Below are 13,638 nucleotides of genomic sequence, written 5' to 3' on the forward strand. Positions count from 1 at the left end.
GTAGCGCTACCACTGAGTCCATTGAACGCCACCACCCGTTCGGCGCGACGCCTTGCCCTTTGAACGCTACGCTTTTTAAGGAAAGTAAATGGCGCTGTAATTCTCTGTCGTCTCGGTGACACCTGAGCCGCACTGCACAGGAAGGGAGGAAGTGGAGTGAAAGAAGAAAGAGGGGCCGTAGTAAAGAAAATGAAAATTGTATTTGAGGAAAGGAAATTACGCATTAACTGTCTCGCATATCTCATTAGACACTAGTCGAAAATTGTATTTGACGAAAGAAAGTTGCGCAGTAACTGTCTCACATATTTCGGTGGACACCCGTCAAAATTCGCGCGTGGTGACATCACGACAATTTGGACCAATCTGAAACGCGGACAAATACGCCTTGCTCGTCAGTAAATTAGTTTTTGAGGAAAGGAAATGTATCTGTCTCGCATATCTCGGTGCACTCCTGAACCTCGCCGTAACGGGAAGGGAGGAAGATGGGAGTGAACGAAGACACTCTATTCACTAGACGCACCTTTGTTCATTCCAAACCATCGAGCTGGCATGGCCGAGTGGTAGCGTGCTCGACTCGCACTCCGGAGACCGGGGTTCGATTCCCAAGCTCGGCCAATTTCTTACGCGGTTTTATTTATTTATCTGGTCTGACTAGAAAGGTTAATTGGACTATTTGGTGAAGTAAGCAATTAACCAAACTCAAACTTACTTGGAGCATCACTATACGATCCCTTTAATTGGTTGCATGGTTAGTAGCCAAAGTACAATTGGCCCCGTTTGAAATTCGCGCGCTGTGACGTTACGACCGTTTCGACCAACTGAAAAGCGTGACATTTCTTGTCGACAGCTCCTGCTTACAACGATGAGGCATTAAAGGCTTCCGCCTTAACATACACATTTCTTTGTGGCAAATAATCACTTGTCACTTTTAGTGTTCCAAACGGCTAGCGTCAGGTCCCCTCGCCATTTCTCTGATATGGATTAACCTGAAGCCGTTTTATTTGCCTCCTTCTGCAGTAAACCTCCAAGGAAACTGGGATCATCCACAACATGCCATTCCTTCGGCTTTGACGTATCAGGCTCGTAGCGTTCGCACGCCGACTGCAGCAAAAGAAGAAGCAATCTGGAAAGAAATTTAGACAGTTAGCCAAAAAATACTCCGTTCCGTGTAAAAAAATTAATTCATTAGAAACACGATTAGATTGCACAGGAAACCGTGGTGGTCCGAGATCACTATGGTAAATGAACTATAGCAAGTTAATGAGACAAAAGGTCTACTCAAACCTTTTGTCATTCAAATAATTTCGGTTCTCCTCAGCTCATGTTCTGCCTGCAATCTATCATAACAATGGTTATCAATCGGAGAAAAGAAGGGCAAGATACAGGTAACTGCTGATTTCCTACAATACGGCTAATTCCGCTTGTCACGTGGTGTGACATGTACTCGACAGCTTAGTGGCGCTGGCACCGTTCACATCGGTAACCATGGCCTCCGGAGCATTGGCCTCACGACTGCGCCAATTCAAGGGCGTATCGCTGCAACACCTTTCGACGTAAAAGTCCATTCCGCGCCCAATGGGACCTCCGCTTGTCTCAGCACTTGCCATTTTATTGCGCCGTCGTGCCTGGCAAGAATATTTTCGGAAAAACGATGTTGCAGGGGCTCAGCGTACGGTTTCAACAAACATGTTCCTGTGTGCCACCGGTGGATATACCAGAAGGTTTCGAAAAAAGGAAGAGAACACATTAGCAGGCTTAAATGTAACCTTTCTGCATCATCAACCCCGCTTCAATCCAGCAGCAAGCTTCAGTTAACGGTAGTAGGTGCCGCGAAAACTTGAAGTCAGGTTTCATGAGTTCAAGCAAGCTGTAGAAGGGTAGAACCTATGGATGTCCGATCCGAACAGAGAAGGTACTATGCCCACCTTTGCTGCATGGGAAGCGGTGCGGTAATGCCGCTCGCTCTCGAAAGTGTCCGTATGACCACATCCCTATCTACGTCGATTCTCCCTCACGAAAACAGCGCTATACCTTGACGTGTGCGCGGGCGAAACCCCTCTAGTGCTAGCACTGAGGGACAAGCGCTGCAGCGATTGCTGAGAAGACGGACGAGGCGCGCTGCCGCGACGGTAACAGTACAGTTCAAACCAGCTCGAAAAAGCCTGGTGACACGACTTGATCGTCCTCTCTATGCCTTCAATCACGCCTGCACCTTTCGAATTATACAGTAATGTTTTTGTGGCATTTCTGTGTTATTTAAAGACAAAAAAATCAAAGCATCCATAACCTTGGCCCCTAGTAAGCAGACAAGAGGCTAATGGGCACAGAGCTGTCCCGAGAGACCAACGTTGTTTTTTGGAATTGGGGAGAGTTTCAAAGTATGAGTTTCAAAGCGCTCAACTTTTCCATTGAATCTGAACGGTGAGCACATAACAGACTCATCAGTTTAAAGTAGCTCACAAAACACCTGTTATGTCTAAAGAATTCCCTCGAACGCAGGCCACACAGAACTGTTTCAAAGCAGCATCGAACGAAGGCCGATAATTGCGCTCACAGGGAAGGTTCCAGTCTGTAGAAGCAGCGGGCCAGATTTCCAAGAATTTCTTAAGGAGCCAATGTTTTGCTGCGGGCATGCACGCGAAACAGCTTAGAAGCGTTTTGCCGTTGATAATGGAATGCACGGACTGCGCTTCCTCGTGAACCTATCGAACAGCTGTGTTAAGTCAGGCTATTGCTGGCAATGCCGATGTGATCCACCAAGGGCCAGATGTTTTGAGCTGCTGCCGTTTTATTCTCCCGCTGTACGTTGATAAATCTCTCTCGAGTCAAAAAGCAATCTTTTTTTTTTTACTTTTGTTGCGAAAGGCTGCTTGTAATCACTGCAGGAAAGGTCCGGAATCGCTGAATGCAACAGATTTTCAATGGGATTACAGTCTGACTTAGTTTAAAATGGCATGAGTTAAACAATTCTTGAAGTAGCGATAGTTGTGATCTCTGAAATTAGGAGCATTATCCTAACCAGTCCGAGGTAATGGTACAGGCACCTGTAGAGCTCTTGAACGAGACCGAGACAGGTTTGTATCCGTGGATAAGTTCTGCGTGCTCAGCCTGCGTGAATAACATAGCGCCTCCTACTTTAGCCAAAATCATAAAAATGCAGAGGTGGTCAACCGAGGTGATGCGACAAATCTTCGTCGGCACTATTGGCTGCATATATCGCTGCCACAACCATCGCCTTTACGTGGGGGATTTGAACTGTAAACCGCCATCGCTTTTGTGTTTCAGTGCTGCCTGCGCTTTTCGTGCTTGGAGACATCTGGAGTTTAAAAGTGAAGGGATGTGCGGAGTGAGGGGCCTTTTGAAAGGTGGAGGCGGATGTTCGGGCAATGTGGAGTGGGTGAAGCTTCAGTAGGGTGGAGGTCAGCTGGTTCGTGGTGGGTGGGGGGTTCAGGACGGAGAAGATCGGTTGTTTGGTGCTTAATCAATTTTTTTCAGGATGGAGATGGGTGGAGGGTAAGGGTGAGCGGGCAGTGGCTGCAGGCCTTCTGGATGGTGGTGACGTCGTAGGATGTCACACGGACAGATTTTCAGCAAGGGATGGTAGTTATTCGAATGCTATATAAGGTCGGTTTAAGTAATCCGCGGTAAGGGCAGGCACACGTCTACTCGTGCAGCCAGAACAAGGCATGCTACGGCGTTCCGGTCGGTATGCTTTTTGACGCCATGGAAGGCATGTACGCGACACTAAATTTTAAAGAGTATTCTGTGTTTTCTGCGCTGTATATGCACAAGTGTGGTAGTGTGTCACGACTGCACGTCCTTGCATGAGCAAAAATTTTACTTCAGAAGTAATAACACTGTGTATCAGTGCTGCAGCTTACCTATTCTGTTTTTTTTTTTACGGCAAGAACTACTATACGGAGCCCACCCTGGCCTTCGCGTGACTGAAGTTCCGATCCGCTGCGATCCGCTAGGGGTGCTGGCGGTTGTAGACTTCGCATTAAAGCATATACCACGTCTGTTTCACCGAAGTGGTTGGACCTTGAGCTGCCATCTCGGGCGAGTCTCATGCTAGGAAGCCTTGACCAACGATGAGAATGTAGGAAGCATCAGCAGTATAGAGAGGCGCCGCTTCCGCGTGAAATTTGCGACACATGACGGCTCCCACCGAACCTTTTAACTAAGCTTGGCGTTGTTTAGCCGATAATTTTTTGGCTTTAAATATTCGGCATGTCGCAATGTTTTTTTTTGTTTGTTGTTTTGCAATTCGGCACTGTTTTTTTTTTTCATGCGGTGAGCTTTTCAAATTCGTAAAATAAACTAGTCTTTCTGCCCCTATATCTGAAAAGCTACCAGATTCTGCTCGGTGGTGCCAAAAGTGCGCGCATCAGGCAAAATAGCGAATTCGGACTGCTGTTAGGCCCAGTTCTTCTCATCGTTGAACATGGCTGTGTAATCTCAGGCTTGAGCTTGTTGAATCCTCACCGTCGACTTTCTATCATATATTCTTTGCATTACGAGCCAAATAATTTTTTCGATAAGGCTTGAAAACACTTTTCTAAAGTGGACTTTTGAGTCCATTTAAACGGTATTTCTGCCATGAACACTGTGATGAAGAAGCAACCATTTTGTCCTCGCATCAGCTCAGAATTTAATAACGGATCATAGGTTACTCCATGAGTCTGTTCAGGGGCAACTGCAAAAACTTGTCTACATGATCAATGGACCCTTTAAAAGTAGCAAAACAGTGCTGCAAACGTAAGAGCAACTTTTGTATTAAGTAAAACTTGGTGATGGCCTATTTAGTCGGATATACTTTTAAAGGTTATGTACTTATGTTTTATTCTTTCGGCCACAGCAAATGACACATCTTATGAGATAAAGATTATGTGCTCCATAATTTTCCTGCATAATTTCCCGCAAGAAGCATATACCTCTCCCCTACTACATGTTGATGACTGTGCTGCACATTGCCACGCAATGATGTCAAAGAAAGCTCCACCTCTACAACGTAAAGAAATAGCAGCCTTACAAGTTGTACTTCGTGCATTTTCTCGGGTAACCGTATTCGAAGCACTGTGATCTCAGAACATCGAAATATATTGTTCCAACGGCCACGGATGTAACGCTGCTGTCGTTCAGGAGGCAGTTGTAGAACTTCATTTCATCAGGGCAGTTCGTCCTGAAATACCAGACAGAAACTTATTTGTATTAAACAGAAATTCTTGTGGCTTTCTGTTATTTTTCTTCTGAGGCGACGAGTTTCTCAGTGCAATATAATAGTTTAGATTACTTTATCTGGTGCTCTCATATAATCTCACCGGAACAAACAAAGCATTATGTTGAAAAATGAGTGGAATGTGCAAGATATACAAAGCGTTGAACAATAGCGGCCACTGAAAATATTTTATCAGATTAATTTGCATCTTACACGCCTGCTGTTGAATGGATTCGTAGCAAACTACTTTAGAAAGTAGGTCCAGCTAAATCAAACTCAAACTAAGCTAACCGACAGAATGTCAGTAGAAAATGACATTAATTCTTACCCTCTCTTGTCTATAATACACAGACACATAAATATTAGCTGCAAATTTATAAATATCGAAATATACAAACCTTACGGCTTTCTTCAAGCACCTGGTAGCCTGAACTCAAAAGAGACACTGTATACTAAAAATTATTGTGGCTTTCGTTGTCCGTATTGTACACTGAGATCTAGTCTGAAGGCCTTTCGAACCTAATACCTGTTATTATTCGTTTAAAAGATAGCTGTTAAAAAATTATGCACTGAACAAGTGGAAACTTTCAGAGAGCCATTTTAGAGCTAAGCCTGGTTGATAGTGCATTATGACATATGCTCGAAAGTTAATTGCTAATTTCTACACAAGGTGTGCGCAGTGAGCTCACATTCTGTACAATCTGTAGTTCGTGATATTGTGCTCGGTCTGGAAGGGTCCTATGTTGCCTTCGGAATCGTCGTGGTCGCGGCAGCATCTGTCCGTGCCAGCAGCCGGTCCCAAATCATCGTCATTCTCAGCCACATCGCCAGCTCCGCACCATTTTGTCCCTGCAATCCGGAGTCTTTGTGCGCAAGATTTTCAAATGCTACCACAAGCAGATCGGCCGAGAGCTGCGTTGACAACTCCATGTCAGGTTAAGCCGGAATTGCAGAAATAAGTCATTCACAGGAAGGTGAATTTACTTCAGAACAAGTATTAAGTCGAGCTGCTACTTTTGGTCTCACAAAATTAGTCAAATAATTCATCAAAAGTATGTCAGAAGTCACGTATTCAACAACGCTCCCGGCCAGTTTCATGGTACAGTGAGCCGTAAGCTTAAGTGTCTGAAAACACTCAGGCACCTGAAAACTAAAGCTCTCCGTAGTGATCATACATCTAGGAGAACGCCAAAAAGTGGACTGTAGTCAGATGAGTCTCGCAGAAGAAGCAATAAAAGGATCAACAAATCTGCTACCCTTTCCTACTTATTATGCATTCTGCGACTTCAGTTTCAAATCCCAGCTTTAATAAACAAGCTTGAGGAGCCACCATTTTTGTAGGACTGTGTTTGCATTAATATCTTAGTGGTCAAGTACGGATCGGTTTCCAGTGCATTTCAAGCAGTTGTTTGCCCGAACTTCGCCTAATTGCTAGCCACATCATCTGTGACCTACCTATTTGCTTTGAATAACGTTATCCTTCTAACAGTTTGCAGTAATTTCGCTCTTGAAACAATAATGAAAAAAACACTTCATTTCACATACAACTAAATCTCAGTTAAATCATTTTGAAGCCTTTAGAGATAGTAGTAGCGCCACTATGAGCACTCCTCAGCAATTCGTTCTCGATGATTAATTATGATATTTTCCGGAACCTCAGAATGCATGAACATCTACCATGCTTTCGTGCGCTGTAGCAGTGAACTGAGACTTTACGACTTCTTGCTTCTTATGCCACATTTGAAATTAAGAAAATCGAATATGGCATATAGCTACAGCGTTTTTGATAAAAAAATATTTTTGTTGTGCATGCACACTGTTTATACTTTCGAAAAGCATACATTTTATAATGCTAGAATTGAGTTATCGGCCCCCAGTATTTGCTTTTTAAAATAAACTCTGAGCGCACCTTATGTAAAAGAAATCAGAGCATCTTGAATCTACGAATGCCAACTGCCTTGATATTCTTTTAGGGCAGCCTTATTCACCTGGGAATATAACAAGGCTGTGTAATGTGTCGCCTAACGTGCCGAAGAAAGAAGATCCGCTTGTCATTGGCTGCAGGGTCATGCATGTGTTGACCAACTGGCTCATTTCTTCGGTTGACACGTTTGTCACTTGCGCCGCCGGAATGACCTTTAAGATCATTTTAATAAGGTACCTGTCAGAAGAAGAAATCTTGTTTATTAAAAAATACATGTCACTCTGCATTGTTCTGTTCCGCTTAGCAAATTCACATATAGCATGTGTAAATTTCTTAAATGTTCAGTAACTGCATGCTTAAAATAGCGATGCCAGTAAGATACCGGTGGTGCTTTCTTTTTGTAATCTATCCTTTAGTAAAAGCAAGCTCCAATGGCGTATCAGTTTGATATCTCCCATGAGCTCGCACTGTTTACATAGGAGCTGCAGGGGCGTAATCTTTCCATTTCTTACTCTACGGAAATGTGATTCTTTTTAGCTACTGCTGCACCTCAGTAGGTACATACCACGAAAGTGACAATACAGAAATAAGGGATATCTTTTTCTTCCGCAGAATAGTCGAAGAGCGCAATAGCGAGGTTTTGAATGACCGACTTCGCTCGTCCTACATCGCAGATGTCTTTCTTGCTACATAGCAGCACGTATGTCACTTTGGCAAACTAATTATTCTTTACAAATTGACGTGGAGCTATGATGTGCCTTGATTTTATAACGCATAATGTGAAACAAATCAACTAGGCGTTTTATGCTTGTATCCTTTGTGTCTGGCAGATCTACGTCGCCACGCGCAAAATGACCCACAATAGATAACTGTTGCTGTCACCATCCGCAGTATAGGTCGGAGTCCTGAAGGAATTTTAGCAGGCGGTAAGCCTTCTTCCTATACGACAGGTTTTTGCGGGGGCATTTAATGTCTCAAAATGGACCGTATGGCGCTCCTCTCCGCGACGCGTATCTCCACATTGTAATCTGGGCAGCTCATTCCCGCTCACACCCCACGAAGAACACAGCGGAAACGATGCAAGACCCTCCTTATGAATTCATTCGATTCATTACCCAATATGCTATAGGCTTCGTATACGCTCATTCAATGCAAACATTTCTGTTCTGTCTTCCTTTATGCCATTAGTTTGATCAGTTTGTTCTTTAAGCCCTGTCAGTATCTCAGTAACCAAAGTCTAGATAATTTTCAAATATATGACTGCTTTTAACCTCCGCTGATGTGCTCTTACACTGTTGTAGTTTCAATCGGCGCTGAAACGCCTTTAAACGTGTCTTAATGAAAAAGCGAACTAAACTCTAAATTTTCTCATTCTTTCAGTCATGACGGCGTGTTCATTTCTGTCTTATCCTTGTGTAAGAAAGAGGTCGTATTTCTTGCTCGGAAACACGTTCATCGCGTTTACGACAAGTGTATGCTTCATGGCACACCTTTATTTCAGAGCGAATCGTAGTACGTATGTCAACGGTGTGCCGTTAACACGCGCGGTGTGTGGGCTGGGCCAAGTGATCAGGTGTGCAGCATCTAGCGTTTTTTTCATGTGTATGTTGTACCTAAACTTCAAAATGCCCTGCGAGCATTGAATCTTATTTATTTTTTTTGCCTGGTTTCGCTGTATTACTATTTATTTTAGAGCCCATATTACAAAGCTTGCTCAAAGTAGCTTGCGGTACATCATGGCAGTCTTTATGGTTTTTTTTAATACGCCCTGCGCATTAACGAGCTCTGAACTGCGTCATTTCCTTTGACAGGAGGATGCCCTTTTGTTCTTTCCTCTTTCTGGCTTATGGCGCCAATTTTTTTTTTTTAACAATCGTCTTTATCGCATGCGCGCAGTACACACAATGAATGAAATAAGTCGACTGGCTCTTAGTTTTCTTAAATAAAAGCAAAAAATCAGTCTGGACATGCTTTGTTTCGGCTGAAAGATAATGAAGACATCACGCCGTAGAAATGAAGCAAAGATCAATTGATTTGTTATTTCGTAATTATTGTGTGACAAGGTGCGCACAATTGTGGCTACACTCACTCGTCTCCGAGGAGATTGCAGCTGACAACTTTGTTCGAGTTTTTATCTTCAGAAACCTCTGCAAGCCTATGGCCTCCGGAATTGATGTCGGTAACAATGCGGGACTGCACACTGCAATTCAAAAGAGCATTGCGTTTAGTGAGTAAGAAAATAATATATGCACTTAACTGCACAAAGTTAATGCAGCAGTAGTTCTAAGTGATGGCATATATGCCGGAAAAATTTAACTTCACGCATTGCAAACACTGGCGCATAACTAATATCGAACCATTTTTAAGCCATGGGTCTTTTTCTTTGCAGATGTAATGGGTCTCTAAATATTGAAACGCCTTAATCAAGTTCCACGGAAACTGATTTTACAGGCGGCTTTGTACAACTATGTGAAGTAGTACGTTTACTCAATAAATTTGTCATTTTTTCTCGCGAATAACACGTGTCAAGCCAGTTGATTGTTCATCACGTAGGAAACAGAGCAAACTTCACACAGGACGCAGATATGGAACACGACACACTGAAGCTGTTGGCGCCAGACGGATATACTCCATACTCAGCGTCAGCCATACTCAGACTCGTCGCTAATGTTTCGTCTTCCCTTTCTGTGTCCTGTTTGAAGTTTACGTTGTTTTTCTTTGTGATTTTTTTCTCGTTATAATATAATATAGCATCAGGTGTGAGCAAAAGGCGAAGGCAAGTACCACCAGCAGCTCAGTAAAGGGAAAAACAGAGTCTTGTGCGGCAAAACACCTTTAAGACAGGGGCCTTATGCTTTCAATGCGAATAGCCATTTTTTTAGAATGTTTTCGCGATTGCAGTAGTCCTTCCGCTTAAGATACATCAACAACTTCTGACTCATTAAAAAGATAAATGTATTCACGTTTAAACAATATGCTTTGTAAATAGCAATAATTGTTTGCACGAGTGAAATGAGCAAAAACTGCTTTGCATAAAGCAATTTTTTTTTGCATTTGCCTGTTTTTGTTGAGTTTTTGATTTGTTTCTTTTTTTGGGGGGGGGGGGGTGATCTGGGTTTTGCGTCTTGAAGCAACTCAGGCTATGAGGGACGCCGTAGTTAAGGGCTCCGAAAATTTCGACCACCTGGGGTTTTTTAACGTGCACTGATATCGCACAGCACACGGGCCTCTAGAATTTTGCCTTCATCTAAATGTTTTTGAAAACGCTACTGCACAAAAAAAAACGCTTTTTCTGCAGCCCTTTATGAAATGTTAGTTTCGGTATGTGCGGAACGGTTTCTGGCTCCACTGGATAGGTATTTAGAGCCAGCGCTCCTAAGAAAAACAAAAATTACAAAAATGACGCATATTAGTGGCTTTGACAGAACACACAGATATTTATCACAATTCTGACGCCTGCAAAATTCGTTATGCAAAATTTCCTTTGTACTTAGTATTTAATTTTTTGCTGTTCAAAGCTAACCGTAATCATGAAAACGCTATTAACGGAAGTCTGGCGACACAGTACCAGACCTCCTTAATGAAATTTGTACGCTCTACAAATATGATAAATACGCATGTGTGTTTTGAAACAGATCGGTTGTTATTGAGCTACTATTATGCGTTATTTTGTCATTTTTGGTCTTCCTAAGAGCGCCTGTTCAGAATAAATGTGCACTGGAGCCCACAGCGAATATAATTTCATTAAAGCGCTGCGGAAGAAGCCTTTTTTTTTGCTGCAGGTAAAGTCACAGCCTATGGGTAAGGTTACAGCCTATCGGTAAAGTCACAACCTATTGGTAAAGTCGCAGCCGCAGCCTATAGGTAAAGTCACAGTCTACTGTGCAGGCCAGAAGTTCTCAAGAAGTGGAGCAGTGCCTTGGAGGCCTTCACCGCCGACGATCGCCGCGGCCACTGGTCGAGAATCTTCCTTTCCGTCAGTGGGCGTGGATCTAGGCGCTTCACCGCACGGCAAATAGACTGCGTTTCGGCACTGTAGGCAGGGCATTCACATTCACAAATAATGTGAGCTGCAGTCTTGTCTAACCCGCGGATGGCATATTTAGAACTATCAGAAATACCGGTTAAGAAGGTGTAATGGTTGTTGAAAGCTACACCAAGCCACAGGCGAGAGAGGGAAGTTGTTTCACGTCGCGGTAGGCCGGATGAAAGCCGGAGATTCAGATTAGGGTCCGCGGATTTTAAACGCGAATTAGAAAATTAGCCTGAATTCCATGCAACAAGCGTGATCTTCCGCGCAAGTGCCCGAAGCCTGCCCGCTGCGTCTGATCTCGAAATCGGGATCGACACCCAAGCGCCGTCGTGGTCAGCAGTTCGCGCGTTCTCATCCGCACGGTGATTGCCTGCTATGCCTCTGAGTCCTGGTAGCCATTAGTAGACAATACTGTGTCCTTTATAGATTTCAGAGTGATGCAGTTGTCAGATTTCTGCGATCAGTTGTTCAGAGGCTCCACGGCGAAAAGCAGCTTGTAAGCCTTGGAGGGCAGCTTTGGAATCAGTGAAAATAGACCACTGCTGAGGGCGCTGCTGTTTGATGTCTGAAATATCTCATTGAGGAATCAGTATGTTTTTCGTGCTGCGCATGCACTCCTTGCAGTAAAAAAGAAAGATTACATATTTGTGTGCTTCTTTCTAACAAACACCAGTTAGTCAGCGCCAGTGCTGTCTGCTCCCTCGGTACCCTGTCTCTGCGCCCTTATTAACAATCACTACGTACCAACTAGCGCAACTCGCCGTCATACTGAAGTTGCATTTAGAAAGCTGATTTAGAGAGTTCAGTTAGAAATTCTAAAGCCCATTGTCCGTTCATGATGTTTTTACCAACTTCAGCATTGCAGGGGAACAGCCGGATGATGCTTAGACAAGCATGACGACTTAATCAGAGTGAACATTATAATCGCCCGGGTTGGCAGTGACACCCACGTTGTTCGCGTAGCGCCTCTTTTAAGTCCTAGGAATAAGCAAGGTGTTCTCTCTGTTAAAAAAAAAAGTTACGGGTACAGAACTGTTGTTTTCTACACATGACAGCAGATAGAGGCTGTGTTGTCCATTCCAATTGGTCGTGTTTCACCTACCTGCTCAAAGAAGTGTCGTTAGACGTAGTTGGCGTTTGGTTCTCCAATGGCGGCTGGGAACCGCTTGCGACTCCTGCCGCCACAAAATACTCATTATTTGAGCAGTAACAAGCAAGGAAGAAAAACAAAAGCGTTCTGAATGCATGGCCCATGGCTGAAAAAAAAAACAATTATTTATGATTTGGTTTCGTTTGGTTTATTGGGGTTTAACGTCCAAAAGCGACTAAGGCTATGAGGGACGCCGTAGCGAAGGGCTCCACCTGGGGTTCTTTAACGTGCACTGACATCGCACAGTACACGGGCATCTAGAATTTTGCCTCCATCGAAATTCAGCCACCGCGTCCGGGATCGAACCCGCGTCTTTCGGGCTATCAGCCGAGCGCCGTAACCACTAAGCAACCGCGGTAGGGCTATTTATGATTTCCTTCATAAACGTAATTGACTTAGTCTGTACAATAAAAAATGCCGTGGCTAAACATTCAAGAGAAATATACGAATAAACCTTGCACAGGCAATTGCTGAATGTCTTTTGATTTTCATGAAAACTAGCTCCTTTGCATCTCACCAACTGTTACTTCGTTCGGAAGAAATACCGTCCATACAGGGAACATCACTAACAGTTCAGTCGCTAGTTTGGAGGAGCCTGGTATTTTGCACATAACGGCTTAGTTGTGTCGTGCATGGACGCCCCAAATTTTCTTAACCAAATCTTTCATAAAGCCCATTCCTCTCACTTTTTACAAGACCACACTGTGGCCCTAATTTTGAGCAGCCATATAAGAGTCGCATATGTAAAGACAATAGGTTCAGAAGCAACTTTTTTCCAATACCTATAAAGCGCTAGATGCTCATTACAAAACAAACCTGCTTTACCAGTGAAAACAAACAATGGAGGGAGGCAGCACTAAGTCCGTACCGCTCAACCTACTCAGGAACAGTTCGAAGCCCCAAAAGGAAATTTCATCTCACCGATGCTTGAGTAAAAGCCACCTCTTCCTGACTATCTCTGAATATAGCTGTTTACCGCCGAACCACCAGATTTTAATACGAGCAGAACCACTGCCTGCCGGATGTGCCAGCAGCTGGTAACGCTCGCCCAGATTTTTTTTTTTTTCTGACTAGCTTGTGTGTCAACGAATGCCGCATTTATGGGGTATGCTGTGGTTGGTACAGATGGTGCCAGCCAACGTACGGTGGAGGGTACGGACGAACATGCGTTGCTGCTGCCGACGTTGGCCACAGCGTGCAGCCCACACAAACCACAGAGGTCACATACAGGATTACCTCGAAACTATACAGTTTATTCCTAGTGCAGGCTAGGGGTATGCACGCAAACGTGTTGTCATGCGCGTCTAGTCACA

The 13,638-nt window shown here is 43.9% G+C and overlaps 1 protein-coding gene across 5 annotated transcripts; it reads right to left on the reverse strand.

Annotated features, from left to right (window-relative positions):
• Nucleotides 1-893: 893 nt before the first annotated feature.
• Nucleotides 894-13,325, reverse strand: LOC149340402 (phospholipase A2 LaPLA2-1-like). Of its 5 annotated transcripts, none has more exons than XM_089551237.1 (7): nt 13,247-13,325; nt 12,278-12,431; nt 9,232-9,342; nt 7,207-7,379; nt 5,908-6,067; nt 5,033-5,182; nt 894-1,123 (listed from the first exon to the last, which is right to left on the reverse strand). In XM_089551237.1, exons 2-7 carry the CDS (start codon nt 12,427-12,429, stop codon nt 982-984), a joined length of 888 nt encoding a protein of 295 aa, XP_089407363.1. In that variant the 5' UTR covers nt 12,430-12,431; nt 13,247-13,325; the 3' UTR covers nt 894-981. The 5 variants fall into 5 exon arrangements, with proteins under 5 accessions (XP_089407363.1, XP_089407365.1, XP_089407364.1 ...); XM_089551239.1 differs by having other exon boundaries at nt 13,151-13,273; XM_089551238.1 differs by having other exon boundaries at nt 13,142-13,270.
• Nucleotides 13,326-13,638: the final 313 nt, after the last annotated feature.

This window comes from Amblyomma mixtum, chromosome 6 (genome assembly GCF_055824585.1).
Source record: "Amblyomma mixtum isolate Tamu chromosome 6, ASM5582458v1, whole genome shotgun sequence".
Lineage (NCBI taxonomy): Eukaryota > Metazoa > Arthropoda > Arachnida > Ixodida > Ixodidae > Amblyomma > Amblyomma mixtum.